The sequence below is a fragment of the Typopeltis vanoorti genome, chromosome 22 (assembly GCF_054136105.1).
Source record: "Typopeltis vanoorti isolate ZY-2024b chromosome 22, IOZ_Tvanoo_1.0, whole genome shotgun sequence".
In the NCBI taxonomy this organism is placed as follows: domain Eukaryota; kingdom Metazoa; phylum Arthropoda; class Arachnida; order Uropygi; family Thelyphonidae; genus Typopeltis; species Typopeltis vanoorti.
Window position 1 is genome coordinate 785,266 of NC_143570.1, and position 24,929 is coordinate 810,194.

The 24,929-nt window shown below is 36.7% G+C and overlaps 1 protein-coding gene across 4 annotated transcripts in view; it reads right to left on the bottom strand.

Moving 5' to 3' along the window:
• Positions 1 to 24,929, bottom strand: part of LOC150094096 (HEAT repeat-containing protein 6) — a 446,924-nt gene that overhangs the window by 238,621 nt on the left and 183,374 nt on the right. For all 4 annotated transcript variants that reach the window (XM_090412214.1, XM_090412213.1, XM_090412212.1 and 1 more), the window contains exons 11-12: positions 24,034 to 24,110; positions 20,328 to 20,457 (exon numbers count right to left, since the gene is read on the bottom strand). In XM_090412214.1, the coding sequence (XP_090268340.1) occupies positions 20,328 to 20,457; positions 24,034 to 24,110 (207 nt within the window). The remainder of the gene's footprint in view (positions 1 to 20,327; positions 20,458 to 24,033; positions 24,111 to 24,929) is intronic.

A 24,929-nucleotide genomic window follows, 5' to 3' on the forward strand; every position in this document is an offset into this window, starting at 1 on the left:
TGGTTTGAACACAGTCTTGTATACAGCTAATTTAGTGTTCCGGCTAATTTCTCTCTTATTCCATATGAATTTATTCAATTGACTTCCCACATACCAGCTTTGCTGATTCTGTTGTCTATTTCTATATTTAATTTACCATCTTCAGTAAAAATCGTGCCTAAGTAGCTGAAATATTTTACTTGTTCCACAGGTTCTCCATTCACAACACAGTTGACATTTTCAATGATTCTGCCTATTTTCATTGTCTTTGTCTTTTTATTGCTGACCTTCATACCATATCTATTACAACAGCTATTCAATTTAGTCAGAGAATCTTGCAGACTTGTAGCGGATTTATTTAGAAGTATAACATCATCTGCATAAAGCAAACAGCTGACATTAACATCTCCAATTTTGATATCCTGTTTAATTCCACTTTCCTTCATAATGTGATTCATATAGATAATGAATAACAGAGGGGATAATGTACATCCTTGTCTCACACCAGATTTAACATTAAACCATCTTCCTATACTTCCTTCAATTCTAACTGCCGACTTACAACTCAAATAAAGATTAAGTATTGCTTGATATAATGCCCCATTGACACCATATAACTGTAGCATATTGAATAGATTCTCTCTTGGCACCTTGTCACATGCCTTTGCAAATCGACAAAACTTAAATGCTGATCTCGGTTATATTCCCATGCTTTCTCGACTATTTGTCGTAAAGTGAAGATCTGATCCTGACAGTCTCTATTTGGCATGAATACAGCTTGTTCTTCACCAAGCTTTTCTTCCACAATTCTTCTCAACCGTTTCTCAAGTATATTTGCATAGATCTTGGCAGGAACACTCAGTTGGGAAATACCTCTGTAATTCTCACATTCAGTTTTATTTTCCTTTTTATATATGGGTACTATGAGAGCTCTACTCCAATCATCGGGAATTCGTCCCTCTGTTCAGGCTTTCTGAACTATGCAGTGCAGCCACTGTAAGACACTTATACCATCTACTCCTGCTGCCTTTACACATTTCATGCCTTTGATGGCTTTTTCTACTTCAAGTATGGATATGTATTCCTGACTGCATGCCTGGTCAGTGTTTTTTTATCACTGTGCTGTCATCACTGCTTGTTTCATTTAGCAGTTTTTCAAAGTATGAGGACAATCTTCTTGAATGGCATGTAATATCAAGTAGAGTGATGTGGGCAAATATCAGAATGAACAGGACAATGAGACTTATTCATATCGGTACACAATAAATAACGGAAAAAACTCACGTAGAAAGATTATTTATTAGTATAATTTTCGCCTGTGTGTCACAGGCATCTTCAGTACATTAAGCTCAAGATTAAACACTAACTGACAATTCCAAAAAGCGCCAACTAAGTAGCTGGTGTAAGATAACTAAAAAGGTCAATAACTTTCCTAAAAAAAAAAAATAATAATAATAATAATAATAAAAAAAAAAATTTTTTTTTAAAATTAATAAAATTAATACAATAAAAAGTTAGGAAAGATTAGCTGATTTGTAAAGTACTATCTCCCATAAAGGGGATAGACGTAAGTCATCAGATCTGTTTAAGTTAGGAGAATGAAGTAGAGTTTCACATGTTTCTTTATAAAGGCCTTCCATGAGAAACTGACTTTTGTGAAGAACTCTTGTCTTTCTCCAATGAACTCTGTGTCTAGTGAAGATGGCATGTTCAGAAAGTCCAGACTTTTCAGGTTTAAAGTATTCAATATAAGATTGGTGTTCTTCTAGCCAAATAGAGGCAGATCTTCCCGTTTGTCCGAAATAAGATAATCCACAAGAGCACGGAATCTGGTAGACACCTGGATGATTAAGATGTGGAAGCTTGTCCTTAGGAGAAGTGAGAAAGGTGGAGATTTTTCTAAACGGTCGAAAGGCAACAAAAATATTCAGTGGTTTTAAAACTTTTGCTATATGTTCACTGATGCCTTGTACATAAGGGATAGTAATGCGCGTTATTTCCTGTGTTTGAAGAGGAAGACATTAAAACTACTCAAAATTCTTTTAATGAAGCAATTCTTATAACCATTAGATAGCAAGGAAGAAGTTATGTATTGTAGTTCTTTCTGTAAAAGATCATCTGTAGAACAAAAGGAGTGGGCCCAATGAACCAGTGTTTTAATAGTTCCTGCCTTTTGACTGGGATGGTGATGAGATTCCGCATGGATATAATGGCCTGTATGAGTCTTCTTTCTATAAACTGAGAAATGTAGGTTACCATCTGGTTGGCGAAGAATTAGAAAATCTAAAAAGGCTAACTGCTTATTTGCTACTTCTAGGGTAAACTTGATCCTAGGATGAAATGCATTTAACTTAGTGAGAAATTGTTGAAGTTCATCAGAAGAGCCATTCCATACAGCAAAAATGTCATCGACATATCTGAACCAATGCGTAGGTCTGGAAGAAATATTGTCAAAGATATGTTGTTCAAAATGTTCCATAAAGAAATTGGAGATAGCAGGAGAAAGAGGATTACCCATTGCTGTTCCTTCAATTTGTTGATACAACTTATTTTTAAAGGAAAAATAGTCCTGAAAAGTCTGGACTTTCTGAACATGCCATCTTCACTAGACACAGAGTTCATTGGAGAAAGACAAGAGTTCTTCACAAAAGTCAGTTTCTCATGGAACGCCTTTATAAAGAAACATGTGAAACTCTACTTCATTCTCCTAACTTAAACAGATCCGACGGCTTACGTCTATCCCCTTTATGGGAGATAGTACTTTACAAATCAGCTAATCTTTCCTAACTTTTTATTGTATTAATTTTTTTTTTATTTTTTTTATTTATTTTTTTATTATTATTATTATTTTTTTTTTTAGGAAAGTTATTGACCTTTTTAGTTATCTTACACCAGCTACTTAGGTGGCACTTTTTGGAATTGTCAGTTAGTGTTTAATTTTGAGCTTAACGTACTGAAGATGCCTGTGACACACAGGCGAAAATTATACTAATAAATAATCTTTCTACGTGAGTTTTTTCCGTTATTTATTGTGTACCGATATGTCTACTCACGGTTTACCTCTTTTGAGACTTATTCATGTTTATGGTCCCACAGAAGGTTCTGCTAAGGAAGAAGTGGAGGAATTTTTTTATGCATTAGAGAGGGCAGCTGGCTTAATGAAAAAGGAAACGTTGGTCTTTCTTGAACCAAACAGCAAAGTAGGATTACCAGACACAGAATTGTTTTGGGAAAATTTGTAGAAAAATGTGTAAACCTAATAATGGTAAATGCCTGTTCAGGACTTGGGTTAGTTATTACTAACACCAAGTTCCAACATAAAAATGTGCACAAATTCACATGAAGAGAAGATGCAAGAAATAAGAAAAGTCTCATTGACTATCTTAGAGTTGATAGTGAAGTTTTCCCACTGGTTCAGGACACAAGAGTATACAGAGGATTTGAAATAGGAAGCAATCACTATTTAGTTTTGAGCAACTTTCAGAGGTGAACTGTAAACTCAAATACACAAATATCATTGAAGAAAAAAATGACAGAATTTGAAAAAAAAACCAAACCTTGGTGATTCAATGGCAAATCCTGAAGAAACCACAAACTGATTCCATCAGATAACACAGGTGAGAAGTCCTTTGTGAGTAAGTCAGCTTGTGTTCTTAGAAAATATAGAGAAAAACGTAAGAAAGCAAGTGCTGTGTAAAACTAGCTAAACAAAAGTCCTGAGAACACTTTGGTAATAACAGAAAATAAATTGCAGGAAGATGATAAAATGTTCTGGAGTCTACTGCAAAAGCTTAGAAATGGAAGAAAAAGTACTATAAAAGAAATCAGAAATGATAAAGGTGACATGAAAACTGAAGATAATGATATTCTAGATATGTGGGTAATTACTTAGAAAGACTGCTAAATGAAACAAGCAGTGTCAGCATGATGGTAGAAAACTTCCAACAGGATTGCAGTCAGACATATATATCCATACTTGAAGTAAAAAAATTAATCAAAAACATGAAATGTGGAAAGGCAGCTGGAGTAGATGAAATTCAGCCAGAAATGCTCAAATATGGAGGTATAAAAGTTTTACAGTGGCTTTCACAATTCAGAAGGCCTGGTAAGAAAGTCGAATTCCAGATGATTGCAGCAGAGCTTTCACAATACCCATCTATAAAAAAAGAAAATAAAATTGAATGTTAGAATTACAGAGGTATTTCCCTACTGAGTGTTCCTGGTAAGATTTATGCAAGTAAACTTGAGAAACGGCTAAGAAAAATTGCGGAAGAGAATCTTGGTGAAGAAAAAGCTGGATTCAGGCAAACAGAGGCTGTTAGGATCAGATTTTCACTTTAACACAAATAGTTGAGAAATCTTTGAAATATAACAATGATTTGTATTTAAGTTTTGTTGATCTGGAAAATGCATATGACAAAGCTCTTCAAAATGCTACACTTATATGGTGTAAACAGAACATTATATCAAGCAATACACAGTCTCTATTTAGTAAATCAGCAGTTAGAATTGAAGGAGGTACAGGAAGATGATTTGAGGTAAAATCAGGTGTGCAACAAGGGTGCACATTTTCTCCACTATTATTCATTATCTATATCAGGCATGGGCAACCTTTCCTTGTTCGGGGACCAAATTATCATTCTTTCTCCGAGTCAAGGCTGGACCAAATTATTAAATAAAATAAATTAATATGAAATGAATTAAAACAAGTTGCTACTTCATATTTCATTTATTTATAATATAATGCTTTGGTATAAAGATCTTCATAAATTTTATAATATAATGAACAACATAACAATTTAATGTGAAGATTGGCCTTGTACTTCAACTACGAGACTATCAATATTGACGTTAATATTACTTAAGGATAATCGCATAGAATTTTTGAGGTTTTCGTCCATTATTCTTGTCCAAATTTTTGATTTATTGCATTTCATCCTCGGAAAAAACTGTTCACACATATATGTGCTGCTGAAAAGACAAATGATTTTTCTTGAAAAGGCGCGTAAATTTGTATATTTTTCTTCCACCAAATAAAATTTATAAAAATCCGTAAAAGCAATGTTGTTAAATTGTGATTTTAGCACTAAATCCGCCTGAAGCTCAATAAGTTCCATCTTAAGTTTTCTGGCAGATTATTTACATCAGCATCCATCGGACGAGCAAATATAGCAAATGTGGAGTCTTTGTTTTTGAAGTCGGCAAACCTTGAATCAAATTGCTCTATTAGTGCCTTCAGTTCATCTCCATAAAAATTATAAGGGATATTTTTATGAGTTGCTAGAGTAGGAAAATTATAACAATTTTAGCACATCTGACTTTCCAACAATCTTAGTTTATTACAAAAAAAGCTTTGACATGTCCATGCAGTTCATGAACCAATTGTCCTTGTTTTTGCAATTTAAGATTCAGTTCATTTAGGTATCTGGTGACATCTACAAGAAATGATAAATCACATACCCACTCATCATCTTTTACTTGGTTAATTGTGTTTCCTTTTATGTCCATAAAATCTGCAATGTCTTGTCTCAGATCATAAAATCGTTTTAACATTTTACCTTTACTCAACCACCTCAGTTCACAATAATAAGACACATCTTCATAATTCGAAAATAGGTCTGCCAAATACTCCTTAAATTGGCGGTGATTAAGTGCACATGACTTAATAAAGTTAATACTGGCTACTACAACTTCCATAACATTTGTGAATTTAATCAATTTTGCACACGGATTTTATGGTGGATAATGCAGTGCAGTGAAAATTTGTTAAATTTTCCAGATGGATCTGTAGTTCTATTGCTCTTTCATGAACTATTCCAATAAATCCCTTCTGTGCACCAACCATTGCAGAGGCTCCATCAATGCATATGCCAGATAGTGAACTCCATTTAAGCCCAAATCTCTCGATGACTGTGTTGACTGTTTCAAATATATCTTCACCGGTAGTTGTTCCTTTTAACAGCCGAAGCGCCAATAATTCTTCTGTGATGCTGAAATCCGCATCAACTCCTCGAATAAATATTCCTAGTTGTGCTGTATCGGAGGCATCGGTGTTGTCATCCAAAGCAATTGAAAATGCTCCCAATCTAGCAATCTTCTCTTTTAAACTTTTTTTGATATCATCAGACATAATTTCAATCGGTTCGACAACAGTACGTCTCGACAAACGAATATTCTCGAAGTATTTTTTCTTTTCAGGACATATTATACTTGCAACATCCATCAGACATTCTTTGATAAATTCTCCTTCACCAAATGACTTAGAATGCTTAGCGATTTTTTCGCTTACCACAAAGCTGGCATTGACAATGCTGTGGTGCTGCGTTCTTTGCTTGTTGAACATTTGCTGCTGGGTATCCAAGTTCTTCAACTACTGTATATCATCTTTTCGTAGTTGTCTATCAATTTTTGGGTGATCTGCATGTCTCACAGTAAAGTGTCTCTTCAAGTTGTATTCTTTGTTGACAGATATGGATTCGTTGCACAGCAAACATACAGGCAAACCTTTATTCAGAATAAAATAATAATCCTCCGTCCAGTTGTCTTGAAATTGACGATTCTCTGCATCTACTTTTCTTTTTTTTAGCAATAACCCCTGACATTGTCCTAAATTTATAAGCGATATTCAGAACTGTCAAACAAAACTGTCTTCTACAACGCAGGCACTGAACAGAAACAACATCAATGCAGGCACCGAACAGAACATAACATCAATGCAGGCACTGAACAAAGCACAACACCAACGCAAGTATCGAACTGACACGTTGTAACATATTCACACATGCCGCTAGTCAAAGTGAGAAAGAGACCTTGGTTGGAGAAAACATAGTGTGTGTTTTGCGCAAGTCATATGACGTCAGCTTAATGTGAGTTAGTAGAACACACCATGTTTTCTCCCACCGTGAATCAGACAAACTTTGCTGAAATAGATTAGGGCTGGATCAAAAGAAGTAGAGGGCCGGATCCGGCCCGTGGGTTGGCCATATGTGATCTATATGAATCCCATTATGAAGTAAAATGGTACTAAATGGTAGTAGAGGTAAGGTGTAGAGACAGTTGAAGATGTCCTCCCGCGATGAGTCTTCGGACGCCTTGGAGGTATCAGGAATAATAATAATAATAATAATAATAATAATAATAAATCTGATATCAAAATTGGTGATGCTAATCTTAGATCTTTACTTTAAATAAATGATAGTATACTTTTAAATAAATTCAGTACAAGTCTGCAAGATTCTCTGACTAAATTGAATAACTTTATAATAAATACTGTATGAAAATCAGCAATAAAAAGATGAACACAGTGAAAATGGGCAGAAACATTGAAAGCATCAACTGTATCCTGAATGGTGGACCTATAGAACAAGTAAAACATTTCAGCTATTTAGGCACAATATTTATTGAAATGGTAAATTAAATATGGAAATAGACAACAAAATTAGTAAAGCTAGTATGGTAGGAAATCAGCTGAATAAATTTATATGGAATAAGAAAGAAATTAGTCAAAACACTAAATTAGTTGTATACAAGATAGTGTTCAAACCAATTTTAACTTCCATCAACCTCATGTAGCCAGAAAGTTCTGAGAAAGATTAGTGGCGAACAGATGGCATCAATGGCAGTATCACATTAAAAATGAGGATATTAGGAAAGAACTTGCCATTGTTATCATTCAGTAATGTGTTAGTTGAGCTAATCTTAGGTGGTATGCACTTGAATAGAATGGGAGAGGAAAGATCACAAAACAAGTGTTCTTTGCCAGGTTGGCAGGAAAAAGACTCAGAGGAGAACCAAGATGTAGATGGATTGATACAGTAAAAAGTGCCTTAAAAGACAGAAATATAAAATCTGATAATGTTGGAATCTTGACAGATACCAGATTAATGTGGAGGAATATTGTGGATCAGAAGTTAGTAATGGTATAACTTATTCATGTAGCACTATTGTAATTATCCTGTAGACTGTTCCCTCCCTGAATGAGTCTTTCGACTCCTTGGAGGTGTGACATGACAATAATAATACTCCCCTGAGCGTACATATCAGGAATATGATGATAAACAGTCACTGTATACGTCTGGTAATTCAGTAAATAACTATGGTGACTGGCTAATCCAATGAACTAATAATGTTGATCAGGTGATTCATTTAGGAGAGGCAGGAATACATGAGGTTGATGGAGCAGCAAATCATCTTGTGAAATTTGTCGTGCTTGTTACGTGTATTTATTTCTGTGTTTTGTTTCTAAGAAATTTCTTTTGTTCAATAAGGATCAGTATACATTTTATGCAGTAATAGGATATATAATTTTCGAACATCATTGGTTTGGGTGATTTATAGCCTCCCTCGATAAGCCTTGACTCCCTGGAGGTCTCAGATAATAATAATAATAATAATAATTTACCTTGATTACCTTGATGGACCTGTGGTTTCAGTCAGGATTTCTCCATGACTGCAGGTTGTAAAGAGTCCAGCTAATCCTGTCTTGGGCCCCTTCTTCTCCATTTTCTTCCAACTTTCTTAATCATTGAGTCTTCCCACCTTAAGGCTGGTCTTCCAGGTTTCCTTTTGGTATCTCTCGGATACCAGTTTGTAACTCTGACTGTCCATCTGATGTCTCTCATTCTGGCGAGATGTCCTGGCCATCTTCTTTTGCTGTTGTAGATTGTTTTTATTATATCTGTGAGTCCAGACTTCTTCCTGATTTCTGTGTGTCTTACGTGGTCTATTTTGTTTATATTGCATATTCTTCTTTCTATTGCATGTTGAGTCGTTATTAAGCTTTGTTCTTCTTTTAAAGTTGTGTTCCATGTTTCACTGCCATAAGTTAATGCTGGTAAGATGTGACTATTGAAAAGATGGGCTCTTATGTTTATATCTATGTTTTGGTTGGTAATTGTTGATTTTATTTTGTTGAAGGCTATCCAAGCAGCTCTTTTTCTCTTTGCTATTTCATTTGATATATCATTATTCGTTTTTATGGACTGGCCGAGGTAGATGTATTCTTCAACTTTTTCAATGGTGTGAGATTCTAGTGTGATTGTATGATCTTTACAGTATTTGTTTTTCATCCATCTTGTTTTGTCAGGGTGTATTTCCAATCCAATTTTTTGGCAGTTTTGGCTTATGTTATTCAGCATTGATTCTAAGAGTTTGGGTGAGTGAGATATTAATACCACATCATCGGCGAATAATAGGATATTTAATATTTCACCATCAATGTTTATTCCATCTTTCATGTCAATTTTTCGGATGATGCTGTCCAGAGTAGATGTGAAGAGATTAGGTGATAAGACATCACCCTGACGTACTCCTCTACTTAAGTTAATTTTAATTGGGTGATTGAAAAGGGTGATATTTGTTGTGCTTTCTTTGTAGATATCTTTTATGAGTTGGATGTATGCTTTTTCTACGCCTTGTTCTATTAAAGCTTGGAATACTGCATTATGCTCAACAGTGTTCAAATGCCTTTTTAAAATCTATAAAAAGAAGACAAAGTGGGATCTGGTATTCTCTGCATCTTTCTATTAGCTGAGTAATAGTTTGAATGTGATCTATTGTTGAAAAGCCTTTTTTGAAACCAGCCTGTTCTTTGCAGCTATTTTCATTGATGGAGGTTTGTATTCAGTTTAGGATGATTCTGGCGAATATTTTATATGTGTGTGTGCTAATAGACAGATAGGTCTGTAGGTACTGATGTCTTTTTTATTACTTTTTTATGCAGAAGTATGGTCTTTGATGTTTTATTTTTTTTTGACTTTGATTCAGTAGGTACTTTCCTTAATTGTATATATCGGGTAAACCTTTCTGCTAGAGCTTTAAAGAGTATTTGTCCACCCATTTTTAATTCATCAGATTTTATACCGTCAATTCCTGGTGATCGGTCATTTTTCATATGGTGGATAGCCATTTTTATTTCTTCAGGTAGGACAGATGGTATTTCCAGATTTTCCAAATTTTCGTCTGGTACTGGAGCTGTGATTAATTGATTAGATGAGTAAAGGTTCTCATAAAACGATTTTACTATTTTTTCCATTTCACCTCTGTTTGTGTGTCTATTTCCTTGATTGTCTATGAAGGCTGATGGTAGTGGTTGCTTTAGATTTATTTCTTTTTCTACTTTTTTTAGGCTACTGTGGAGCCTAGCTGCTTCTGCCAATTTTGTTGTTCTATATATGTTATAGTCGTCTTTGATATTCTGCCTCAGTTGTTTACAAATAATTTTATATTCTAGTCGATCTTTTCCTGTATCTTTCAGTATTCTTCTTTTCTTCAATAGTTCTATTATTCTTGCTGTTCGCTGGTCTTAGGAGGAAGTTCACATGAGGTTCTTTCTTTGCAGTTCATTAATTTATTGTTAAAGTTTGTTAAATCTTCGTCGATGTCATTTTTTAATTTCCAGTCGGTTTCTTTCACCTTTTTTCTAAATTCTTCTGGGTTTATCTGTTTTGAGCTTTTTTTATGGTTGGACTGTGCTCGTATGCGTTCTTCATTTTTTTTATGTATTTTGAGAGTGGCTCTTATTGGACGGTGGTCTGAATGAATGTCGCAGTAAGTTTTCCCAATGACTTCGACATTTTTTATTATTCTTTTGCAATCTATTAGGATGAAATCAATTTCATTTCTTGTCTCTCCATTTGGAAATTGCCAAGTCCATCTTTTTCCAGTTCTCTTTTTAAAGAAACTATTCATAATGTATAGCCTTTCTGCTTCTACAAATTATGGCAGGAGTTCATCTCATTCATTTCTTTCCCCTTTCCCCCATTAATAATTTATTAATAATAATAATACATATATATATATATATATATATATATATATAGATATTTGATATCATCAAGGCACCTCACAAATGCTAATTTTACATATAAAATTCTACTGAAACAGTTGCAACCAACATGCTGTATTAGCTTTGAGAAAATGTGACCATCTGATGTGAAAGTGGCATGCTTAAATTTGCCCAACTTGAACTACTAATCTCACTGTTTCTGTATTGCTGTCACTGAGAGTCTAATACTAAGATAATAACACTGGTAAAAGGAGAGAACTTGAATAATAATAAGTATCCTTCCCTATCCTCCACTGTAATTATATTTTGTAGCCACAACACCGAAGCATTATACTAACTTTGGTTTGATTTTATTCTGACACTGAACTTGAGGAAAAAAAAAGAGGGAGGAAGGGATGGAAAAGACCAAAGCCCAATAAGTGGATGATGGCTGTATGGGTTACAAATTATTTGCTGGCCATACTACCACATCAATTGGGCACTAGGACCATCACAAACCATATTTTTCAGAATATCTTTCCATTAAAGTATTAAAGTTACTTAACTGATCAAAGACAGTCACTTAACTGATCAAAAACACGCTTATCTGCATTATACTGAACAACAATGAAAGATATTTCATCGAGGAACCATAATATGCTTACTGTTAATTCATACATATATGATGAGTTTTCTGTTAGTATTCAACAAATTAAACTTCATATTGATAATAACATATTAGGGTCTTTTTTTTTTTTTTTTTTTTTTTTACCAATCATATAGATGAAAATGCCAATACTTTAAGAAGCAGAATGTTCTTCCTCCTTAACTGATGTAGATCCAAGCAGCTAAGTTAATTAAAGCCTATTGTTGACTTCAAGCAGTTTATCTATATTCATAACAATATAATGGATACTGTACAGATATTGTGTAGAGTTTGTTGCTTTGGTCAATATGTTGGTATCTTAGATTGTAGGAATTAGTGAGGTCTGACTATCAGAAGCAGACATACTAACTGGTATCGAGTGTAAAGGGTACAGTATTTTTAAAAAGGCTAGACAAGATAGGAGAGGGGGGGGGGAATGCTACTAATGATATTGGATGACTTGAATCCACTTAGTGTTGAGACCAATGACTGCTATACTAGTAGCAGTTTTTCATCTGGCAGTGAGTTTGAATACATCTGGTGTGAGGTGGAGGTTAAGAAGATCAAATACATAGTGGGTTGTTGTTATTAAAGACCTAGTGGATCGGTTGCTAGTGACAAAGAAATGCATCACCAAATAAAGAAGATAAGTGCAAAAAGAGTCATCATAATGTGGGACTTTAATTATCCAAACACTGATTGGTTTGAAGTAAAATCTCATGAGAAGAATAAAACTGAATTTACTGAACTGTTGGGAAAGAACTTCCTCAATCAGCATGTGACAGAAGGAACTTGAGGTCAAAGAGTGTTAGATTTGATTATAGTGTAAGAGAGAATTTCATTTAAAGACATGACTATTCTGCCTCCAGTAGGTGATAGTGACCATGCTGTACTTACTTGGGAAGTGGCTAAGTTTATGAATATTTTATTCAGAAAAGATTATATGCTGAACTACAAAGCCTGAAATTATGACTATGTGAGAGGTATGCTGGGTTCTGTGCAATGGTATCAGTTGTTGGATGGGAAAGATACTGACAGTGAATGAGAAGCATTTAAAAAATACTTAAATGATGCAGTATCAGAATATATCCCTAGAGTTCAAAGAATAAATAGAGTAGATTGAAACGGATGCCTAATCTTATCAAGTAAAGAGATTCATAGATTCCTTCCAAATTATCATAAGAAAATGATGATGATGTGGAAAGAATACTGTGTGCATAAGGATATGCACAGTCTGGGTATCAAAAGAAACAGGCTCTGCAAGCTAAAGACAAGCCCAAAGAATTCTATCATTATGCTGCAAGTAAAAGAAAGAATGAACATGAAAGAATAACTCTTCTGAATGCAGATGGTGTGAGGGTACATTACATTTTACATTAGCCAGGCGTTATCAGCCAGGGGGACTTTTGGCCTCAAGCACCACATGTCGCCACTGGGCACGGTCCTCTGCGACAGTCCGCTATGTTCAGGTCTCCAGCCCGACAGCCCTTCCTTCTCGGTCTCCCTGGCAGCCTCCCTGATCGTGTTCAGGCCTCCCACACTTGTCTCACAGTCCTTTCGGGGCACATAACAGTACAGGTGCTCTAGCCACTGAAGACGCCAGGCTCGCAGCTCCATCAATACATCTGCCGAGTTGTATAAAGCGTGTATGGCAGCATTAGACCGCCTCCTCCAGACTCCATCTGCCATGACCCCTCCATAGATAAGTTGTAGAATCTTGTTCTCCAATTCTCTCAGGTGATCGGCTTGTCTTGCCATGAGAGTCCACTCTTCAGCACCGTAGAGGAGAACAGGCCAGATCAAAGTCTTGTATAGCCCACCTTTGTAGTCCAAGACAGCAAGCACGAGGCGAAATGGGGACGCGCCTGATAATAGGCCACATTCGCAGCATTTACCCGACTCTGGACATCAGCCTCAACTTTGTTGTCTTCAGTCACAAAAGAACCCAAGTACCTAAATACCTTCACCCTCTCAAACCGTGCAGCTCCCTTTGGATCTTGAGCAGTATGGCGACTCATAAAAAGGTATTTTGTCTTCTCGACGTTTATCTTCAGGCCAACTTCTTCTACAGCTTCTTCAATAGTAGTAACCAATGCCACTGCGTCGTCCCGTTGATGCGTCATGATGTTCAGGTCGTCCGCGTAGCCAAGAATCCTAACTTGCACCCCCATGTCGACTCTACCTGCCACTTGCTGTGTGTTTCTAATTACTTTTTCCAACACTAGATTGAAGAGAATTGACGAAAGCCCATCACCCTGCTTCACACCGGTCTGTACTTGAAACGGGTCTGACAGGTCACCTTCTGCTTTCACTCTTGCTCTTGAACCAGCTACGCACACCTGCACCATTTTTCGGAGTTTTCGAGGAATTCCCAGCTCTTCTAACACCTGCCATATTTTTGGGCATATTATTGAGTCATAGGCTTTAGAAAAGTCTATGAAAATATTATGAACTTCCCGGTTATATTCCTAGCACTTTTCAAAAACTTGGTGCAGCGTGAAGAGTTGGTCTATTGTAGAATGGTTCCTCCTGAAGAATGGTTCCTCCGTCTGGTAGTCACCAAGGCACTCTTTTGCGTATGGTGTCAGGCGCATTAGCATGATGTTAGACAGCACCTTGTAGCCAGTCGACAGCAGTGAGATGCCCCTATAGTTGTCGCATTTATAAGAAAGCATTATATAAGAAAGGAGATAAGGCATTCAGCCTTATCTCCTTTCTTATATAGTGGGGTGATCAGCGACTCCTTCCACTCGTCCGGCAGCCGTTCATCTCGCCAGATCATCAAGATGAGCTGGTGCAGCTGCTCCAGCAGGACGTCCCCACCATTCTTCAGGAGCTCTGCCGGTATGCAGTCCACTCCTGGAGCCTTATTATTTTTCAGCATGTGAATAACACGAGTAATCTCACTAAATGTTGGCTCTTCAATAAATGGTTCAGCAGTTTGATAAGAAGTATAATCCTCCGATATTGATGTTCCAGCATTGACATTCAGCAAGTTCGTGAAATATCTACACCACCGAGCGAGAGCATCTTTTGAGTTTGCTAATAGATTTCCATTCTCATCTCTTATGGTTGCCGCTTGTGTCTGGGCACCTCGCATGGCTTTGATCGTCCGGTACATCTCCTGTCCATTATTCATCACCCTATTTCTCTCTATACTAGCCACTTTCTCATTAAGATATTTCCGCTTTTCCCTACGTAGACATGTATTCACCACTCTTCTCACCCTCTCATATGCAGCTTTCTTCCTGCTATCTGCTAGGTAGTTCAATAGTGCTTCCCTTCGTTTTGCTACAGCTTCTTCACACTCTCTATTAAACCATGGTTCCTGAGGCAGCTAACGCAATCATATTTTTGATGGCATCCCACATCCCATCCAGATCATCCTCTTCCTCCTGTAACTCCCCTAAACAATTCTGCAACTCTAACTGGAAAGCCCGCTTGCCTTCACTGTTTTCAACTTGTCCAGGTCCAATGCCGATCGTATGGTAGGACAAGTGGGCTTCTGAACCGCAATTCTATGCCTGAAATCGTAGGCTACTAGATAGTGGTCACTATCTCCCTCTGCTCCTCTGAAACTTCTCACATCCGAGATGGAGCTGTGGCGATGTCGATACACTAGTACACAGTCTATTTGGTTAGCTGTTCTACCGTCCGGCGATCTCCAGGTCTGCTTCTGGACGTCTTTATATGCAAACATAGTACTCTTTACAAAGCATCCCGTAGCGGCGGAAAAACTCGCGAGTCGGATCCCGTTATCATTGCACTCCTCATGTAGGCTCTCACTACCCACGAAAGGGTACCACACACGCTCTCTCCCCAGCTTCACGTTGAAATCTCCCACTACTAGCTTGACGTCATAGGACAGTAGAATTGCACACGTACGCTCAAGCACTTCGTAGAAACAATCTTTAGCTTCTTCCAAGCTCTCTTCAGTAGGCGCATAACAGTTCACAATAGACACATTTTGAAAACGTCCCTTAACTCTAATAGTATACAGCCGATTGTTCATAGGTTTAAAATCTAAAATATTACACAAAAATTTATCACTAACTAAAAACGCAGTTCCGAGTACTTGTCATCCTCTGTCGTCACCACTATAGTATAGTGTGTATCCCTGATTGCAGGTCGAGCCATGTCCCAGCCATCGCACCTCTTGTACAGCACAAAGTCCAATTTTATACTGTCGTAAGACATTCGTCACATTAAAAAGAGCTCCTTCTTTCACCAAACTTTGTATATTCCAGGTCCCAAAATGATTAATAATCATCGTCGCAAAGGCATCCAAATTCCGAGGCTTCTGTGGTGCTTGTTTTGTAACCAATAGGGTTTTTACAGGAAGGGTGGTTGGCCCCCTCGCTAACCCTCCCCTTATATTAGGATTCCTTAACTAAATTGAGCAGCATAGTACTCGCGACAGAAATCCTTAAGCAGTTCCATACAACAAAGTACTATAATAAGCTTCTACTCAAATTAGGCTTAGTTGCTCGCACATTTTCTACCACTACAGTTTCATAAAGTATACTCACTAAAAACTAATAGACAATTTACACAAACCTATATGCAATGTGCTCAACCTAAACATCATAATTTTAAAAGAAATACTCCTCAACAAAAATATTTCACTAAAACACGTAAACAACTTTATACAGCTAAATCAACCACCAGCCACACGTCACAGCACCACCTATATAACGGTGTGAGGGTGATAGATGCAAAAGAGATTGTTCAATTAATGAGTGCCCACTATATCCCTAGTGGATATAGTGGTACAAAAGATGCTGAAAGAGCATTCAACTGAACTGGCTGTTCCTTTGATCAGGTTATATAATTTGAGTCTCAGAACAGGGAAGATTCCATAGCAGAGGAAAGAATTTATGGTAATCCGATTGCACAAAAGTGGTACAAAGACCGATGTATCCAACTATCAACCTATTAATATCTCTGGAGTGGTGGTGAAGATGTTCGAAAAGTTGGTTAGGGTTTGCATTCAGAAATGATTTGACAGAGAATCTCTAATTTGCAATGAACAGCATGAGTTTACTAAGGAAAGGTCTTGTTTTAGCAACTTGCTCACATTCTATAATAATGTTACCACTGAGTTAGACAAGGGGAATGGATACACCATGCTACTTTAGGATTGTGCTAAGGCCTTTGACAGAATACAGAACAGAAGAGAGTTGCATACACTGGGGAATATAGGTATGGATTATAAAATATTAAATGAGGATAACAGGATGGCTGACTGACAGATATCCAAAAGTTGTATATGGAGGATGTGAGTCTGCAAGATTTAAAGTAACTAGTGGTCATTCTGTAACGAAAGGTGTTATTTATCCATATTGTAATATCTTCTCTTATTCTTTATTTTACTAATTAGCTGTGCACGCTTTCCCTCTCGTAACCTTTCTCACTTACTCTACTGCGTATTATGTTTATCCACCTTCCGTATTTATTAGTCGTATGCCTATGATCACTGAAAAATTTATTTGTCAGACTGCACCATCAGTATATCAAATATTCGGCATAAGACTCAATAAAACTTCCAATAGATCTCTCTCTCTCTCTCTCTCTCTCTCTTACTAGCATAAATTCCGTCAACAAAGTGTATATAAACAGTTGTGGTTCTTAAGTAATTAAACTGCGCTTTGAATGCCTTAGTTGTTTCCCACTCACAAGTACGATTTATTTAGGAACAGTGCAGTTGTAAAATAAAGGATCAGGCAGCACTCTTTTAACAAATAATTAAAACACATTTATTTACATTAATATGAAATATACATGAATCAAACGACAGGATGATTGCTTTCTCTACCCATCTATAAAATCTTTAGCATAAAATTAGAACCCTTTCACTTCAACACTAAATAATCTCTTTAACTGTAAAACTTATTTACTCTCTGCTTACAAATTCAGCTTATTAAACTTCTAGTTTACTCGCAAAGAGGTTATTTTTACAAATTAGATATCAACTTCTAACATGCCGACGCTCTTATGGACACTTTTTATTACTATCAAACTAATTCTTAACAGTCCATATATACAACATATCTCCTATTTTATAAGAGAAAATATACAAAGGGAAGTAACTTACAGAGGCTCTGTATCGCACATTCAGTCAAGAGTCTTTTACTAAAGTCTTTATGGCTTTTCTTTCATCTCGAGTTTTAGGCTTCCTTCAGGAGTATCTTGCTACAGCAGTATCACGTCGGGACATTAGCGGGCTTTTGGTCTGCAATTTGCGGTACTCGAATAGCACACACAAGAGGTTTCAGCATACAGGCAAATTCTCCTCTGGAATCCTTACTTCGGGAACTTCTGCTTCTAATTGCTGCCACTTCTGCTACTAATTGCTGATGACTGTGCCTCTAACTGCCGACCGCCGATGACAGTAACTGCCGTCGACTGGCTCTGGCTCTTTTCGGTAACAGCACTTTGCCTTTGCTCTCTTGGCACTTGGATCTCAGCTCTCCTCTGTCGGCAACTGGACCTGGACTCTCCTCTCTGTAACTGGGGCCTTGCCTCTCCTTGTTCTCTGCCGCCACTGCTCTGGTTCGAACTCCGCTTATGGTCTGCAGCTCGCATCCACTCTGGTTCTGACTTCTGATGACTCTCTGCTGACGACTGGAAGCCCCTTATGCTTGGCTCAGTCCCCTTTTATTTTGTAATCTTGGGTCCTTGCACTAAGGGTAGTAAACCCCGAAGAATTTAGCATGACTCTTTCATCTTCTTTTAAGTTCAACCCACTCTTTGTTCTCTTCCGTGCACTCTTTTAATCGTAAGTTGCCGGGCAGCAGAAAGTTGTTTGAACCTTTTAGACTGACTTTGGAAGTGTTTATGCGCAGAGCTTGTAAGCACTTTCTCATACACAAAAGTCATAAACAACCTTTCTTATGCCCTCATAGAGAGCTATTACACAACGTTCCGGCAGCAAAACATTGCCTTTGTTTTTATCACTCTAAAATATTTCTTGTTAAAGGAGTATATACAGTTAATTTCCAAAGGGTTATTTACAATAATATCTAGCACAAAATATACAGAGACAAACACGGTTATTTTTACACCTATTTGTTAATGATGCAAAGATTGGTAGGGTAATCAGGAATGTGGCTAATATGTAGTACTTGCAGAATGATTTGAATAGGCTGGAATTGTAGGCATTGGAAAATGGCTATCATTTCAATATCAGTAAATGCAGATCATGAACTTTGGCATGATTAGATACCAATGTCATATTATATTGGTGGAATTATGCTAGTAGAAACAGACAGGCTAGGGATCTTGAAGTTTTAGTAGATAGGAAGTTGAAGTTCAAGGGCCATATAGCAAAGATTGCAAATATAACTCAGAGGATAACTGCAATGTTGAAATGAACTTTGACATGTAAAGATAATGATGTCATTTTGCCTCTTTACAAGACCTTGATATGAGCTCACATGGACTATTGTGAACAGGTCTGGTCTCCTGGTTTCGTTGTGATTCTGATACAGTGGAGAGAGAGAGAGAGAGAGTTAAAAATGATATCAGGATTGTGGAATACTGATTATGAAGACAGATTGAGAATTTGTAGACTGAGACAACAGCAAACAGGAGAAACAGTGGGTGATATGATTGAGACTTACAAACTTTTGAAAATGTCATACAGGATTTTATAGATGGAATTTTTCATTTTACAGAGGGTGGGGAAAGGACATGAGTGGATATCCTTGAAAGCTGAGAATAAACACTGTCAAGAAACAGGTCAGATCTAGAATTTTCTCTCATAGAATGGTGCATGATTGGAATGGATTGCCATTGGATGCTGTGTGTGTACAAATAGTGTTAATGAATTCAATAACAAGTATGACAGCTGGTGGGTGTAATATGTGGCCTCCTTCGATGAGTCCCTGACTCACTGGAGCTCTCTCTTAATAATAATAATAATATGTAACTTCTTTAGATATACAAATATACCAAGAGAGAAAAACAGTGGCCTGGTTGTTCAGATTATGCCAAAGCTGCTTAAGATGTAAAAGAGGTGTTAATTTCATGCATTCCCTGGTTATTAGCATAGTATATAAGATAAAAAAAACCCGAGTTTTTGGGCTATCTCCATAACAGGACATAAATCCAACTTTCCGACCAACACGCACTGTTGCTACCAAGTAGACTATACAGGTGCTAGAAAAATGAACACTGCAATATCTTAGTAAATTACTGTGGATTCCAACATTTAGCCAGGAGTCATGAATTCAAAATGAGAAGCAGTTATAATACATGTGATTCATTAGAAAATATAACAGATATATTAAATAATACTAGCCTGGGTAGCTAAGTGAATAGTGTACCTGCTCTCCTACCAGGCCAGTGGCAAGTTTGAATTCCACCATGGGCACAGATGTTTGGAAGTGCCATTATGTGAGAGATAAACTTCAATGACCAACGTAAGACCACCGCATTGCTTACTGGAGGCATGAAGTTGCTTTTTATATAAAATGGAAACTCTACAGCAAAGTATTATGTAATAAAAATAAACAAAAATATAAAAAATATATAAAATAAAATAAAAGCAGCTCAGTACTAATGTACTATAGGTTAACAGCTTTACACAGGCAGGAGTCACATAAAAAAATTAAAAATAATAAGTTAAAAAAAAAAATAATGCTGGCCTGGTTGGCCAAGTGGTTAGCATATCCACTCTCTAGCCAAAAGGCTGCGGGTTTGAATCCAAGCATGGGCATGGATGTTTGTGATTGTCTCTGAAAAATACTAGTGGTGATAGTGGGCGGATGGCATTGGTGGAGTGGTGGAGACAGAGTGTTGTAGAGTAGGTGCCCTCCCTGGAGGTGTCAATAATAATAATAATAATAAAAAGTTCAACATTATATGTAAATTATTACTTGTGCAATAATAATCATAAAAAATAGTCAAATCTATCAATAATATATATAATAATACCTTAAGAATTTGTGTCAACAATGCTGAGGATCCTTCAGCTACAAGTGCTAACAATAAACAACGATGCAGTTCTCGAATAGTTGCTGCTAAAGTTGCTGATAAAGGAGTGAAGGCAGTATGACTTGATATACTACAAAACAAAAAATCATTAATTATGAAATTGCTATGAATATCTATTTTTAAATGTATGCATCAGTATTAGAGAAATTCCTATAGAAACAAATTAGAGATGATATCTAATGATAGGTTAAAAAACACATTAATGGTGCAATATTGAACTGTATCCCTAGAGTTCAAAGAAAAAAATGGTGTAGGGGCAATATAGATGTCCAATCTTATTATTATTATTACCACCCCAAGACCTCATGGAGTCAAAGATTCATCTGGGAGGTCCTTTTATCACACACACAGCTCATCATACCATGTTTTAAACACATTCAAACTCTTTGTGGACACCACATTCTCAGGCAAGGCATTCCAATCATCCACAACTCTGCACAAAAAAAACCTGCCTCTCACTCTCCTACTCACACCCTCTTTATACAGTTTCCAGGGATGACCTCTGGTTCTCCCCTGATCTCCCACTATTCTCTGTAAAACTTTTCCAGCATTGATCCTATAACAACCCCTTACCAACTTGTAGGTTTCTATCATATCTCCCCTCTTCCTCCTGTCCACCAGACTCTGCAAATTACATTTTCTCAATCTTTCCTCATACTCAACATTCCAGAGGTCAGAAACTACCTTAGTCAGTCTCCTTTGGACCCTTTCCAGCATCTCTTCATCCTTCTGAAAACCCGGTGACCAAATCTGGGCACAATAGTCCATGTGTGGCCTAATCAAAGCTTTATACAACGGAACAAGAATCTCCCTACTTCTACACGTCAGTGTCCTCCGCTTCATTCCCAGAAGCCTTTGTGTTGTCTACACAATTTTGGCGATGTGTCCCCTAAATTTTAGATCCTTATCCACTATCACCCCCAGATCTCTTAATTCCTCTACCTCCAACAATATATTCTCACTAAGCATAAATTCTGCATTCCATCTCTGTTTTCCAAATTTTAAAATCTTACATTTTGCAACATTGAACTCACATCCCCATTTCCGTGCCCAATCACTCAATCTATTCAAGTCTTCCTGTAAGGCCACAACATCCTCACTACACTTCATGGTTCGTCCCAACTTTGTATCATCTGCAAACAACTGAATATCTCCATCCAAATCTTCACCTATATCATTAATATACAAGTTAAATAGTAATGGATTTAAAACAGACCCCTGAGGCACTCCACTAGTGACTTTACTTTTCCTGGATATCGCTCCCCCATACACAACTTGTTGATACCTATCAGACAGCCAGTCTCCAATCCAATGCAACAATCTAATATCCAACCCCATCTGCTCTAGTTTGACTGTCAACCTATCATGAGGTACTCTATCAAAAGCCTTTGCAAAATCCCAGTATATTACTGTGTATCCTTTTCCTCTGTCCAAGGAAGTAGTCACTTTATTGTCATAAGTAAGTAGATTACTAAAACATGACCTCCCTTTAGCAAATCCATGCTGTCCATCAAAGATAAATAATACCATTGTTATCAACCCAACTCTGGATCCTTGTTCTCACAAGCTTCTCCAACAACTTATCCACAACACTTGACACACAGATAGGCCTATAGTTTGATGCTTGAGTTCGATCACCTCCTTTATGAAGTAGCACAATCTTGCCCGCCTTCCACTTCTTAGGAACTGACCGAGTGCAAGACTCATATTAAAAAAATATGTCAAGGCAGGTGTCAACTCCCTGGCACATTCTTTCAGAGTACGTGGTGATATATTATCAAGTCCCACAGCCTTATTAACATCTCGTTTACTCAACTCCCTATACACCTCTTGCTCACCTACACTCTGTCTCTCCTCCCCATCATCAACTGATCTCAATCCCTCCATGAAGTCACATTCACAAGATTGAAAGATCTTTATGAACTGCTCATTAAGTATCTCCACCACACATTCTGCATCAGCTGTCTTTATACCATTTTCTCCAATCAATGTCATCCTTCCATAATTATTCTTTCTTTTGCTGGCTACATATCGAGAGAACTCCTTAGGATTCTTTTTGCCTTCATTAGCCAACTGCTGTTCATACCTCTCTTTAGCTACCCTCACTAACCAAGTCACCCTCCTTTCTTGGTCTTTGTAGACCTCATGGAATTGGTTATTTCCACTTCTCTTATGCTGCCTCCACAATGCCCTTTTTCTCTGTGTTGCATGCTTAATCTCTTTATTCATCCATCTCACACTCACCTTATTTAACCTTCTCACCCTTGGAATACATTTAGACATTGCATCTACTAAACAGTTTTTGAAAATCCCCCAAGCTGCATTGATCTCTTTTCCAGCTAACTCCTCATTCCACGCTACACCCGCAAGCTGTCTCCTGAGCCCTTCATAATCACCTGCCTTGTAGTTCCACATATACCCTTTTATTCAGAGGTCCTCGCACTGCTGGCAACCACCCAGGTAATCACCTCATCGCCACTCTCACCAATTGGTGAATGATTTGACACCTCATTTATAATTACATCCTCTGATGAGATGACCAAATCCAAGACCCTCAATCCTCTTGTGCCCTCTGTTACATACTGTCTGAGGTAGTTATCCCTCAAAAACTCATTTTCTTTACTTCGAGTTGCTATCCCATCATTCCAGTCTATATTGTCATAATTAAAATCACCCATAATGATCACCCTTTTCTTATTTACTTGGCTAATTTGATTGTACATTTCATTATCACCACCATCCACATTACCTGGTCTATAACAACATCCCACCAAGTATTTGATTTCATTCATCTCTATCTCACACCATACTGCCTCAAAACCACTGGCACTATTTCCATCTTGCATCTCTACTTTATATGGACATAACTCTTTCTCTATCACCAATAGCACTCCCCCTAGAACTACAGTTTTGAAGGACAGAAGACAAGGGGATAGGGTGGGGAGTGGATACTGAGATATTTAAGCTGTTGAAAAGTTATTATTAGACTGATCATAGGGAGATTTTCCATATGACAGAATAAGGGGAAGGAACAAGAACAGGGGGGGATATTCCTGGAAGTTGCAAAAGGAAGTAGTAAATAAGAGGATAAGATTCAGGCCAAATAGAAGCTGTCAGGATCAGATTTTCACTTTACAGCAGATAGTTGAGAAATCACGGGAATATGGCAGGGATCTGTATTTAAGTTTTGCAGATCTGGAAAAGGCATATGACAAGGTGCCAAGAGAGAAGCTATTCAAAACACTACAGTTATATGGTGTCAATGGGGCATTATATCAAGCAATACTTAGTCTTTATTTGAGTTGTCAGCAGTTAGAATTCTATCATGAAATGCTTTAAAACACCTTCTATTATTGTTTATACCAATCATTTTTTTTTAAGATAAAGTTATGTTGTTATTATTATTTTTATATATATATTTTTTTTTCAGAAACTAAAACCTAAAAATAAAATGGTGATCTTCTATTTATTTTCATTTCAGGTAACAGAATATTTATCATTTTCTGTCATCTTTAGCAGACAGAAGGATTCTTTTTACAAGGGTTACCTTATTTGAAAATTAAGTGATAAACGTATCATATATATTAATTATTAATAAATCAATTTTTGAAACATATCAAAGCTAATTAATACACCACACACTAACCTATCATCTGCTAAAGAAAGGAATTGTCTGGATCCTCTAAGAAATTCAGCTAATAAAGCCAGTGCTCCAGCACGAACCTATAGCAAAACAAAGTGTTTATTAACTGATAAATATATTTATAAAATTTAATGTTTGTAGTTATCACAGTATTTACAATATTTCTGAAATTAAAATGAATATACATATGGCTTTGTTTTAAGCAGATGGAAGATCAAATCCATATTACTGAATTTACTTTTTAAGGACTTTGTAATCTTTTCTTTAATAATTAAGTTTTAATTTCATTAAAATAAATGGCAAAATTTTACTATGATGGCTAAAGGTAAGAGTTTAACATTGCTCAATTCTTTTTCCTTTTAAGACAAGAAAAAAGTTTTAAAAATCAGTGGAAGGATAGCACAGTAATGTGGAAATTTATAGAAAAGTAAGTGGCAGAAACATGCTATAACTTGGTATAGAAATTACAGCATTCTATCATTAGGCAATTGCATTTAGCTCATTATTTTGAATCATAACCATCACATCATCATATGCTAAATAAATAAATGTAACTTTAATTGTAAAATGCGGATGATATATGTTTTTCCTGTGATGAATAGGTCAGTCTGGGTATTTTCCTTCAGTTGAGTTACTTTCACATTTAGTTTTGGTTTGGTTAGATTACTTTGGGTTTGGCAAGGCCAGTTTTGGTTAAGATAGTTTGGTTTTAATAGGATGGTATCAGTATTATAGGCTTCCATGGAGTCAAAAAATACTCATTATGAGGACTCTACTCCTTTGCAGATAACATAGTTTCCACAAAACAATGACAATATTTTACAAGCAAGTATTTAGATACAGCATAACATTAAGATACAGCAGTAACAAACTATGAATGATGGTTGAAGTGTTCAATG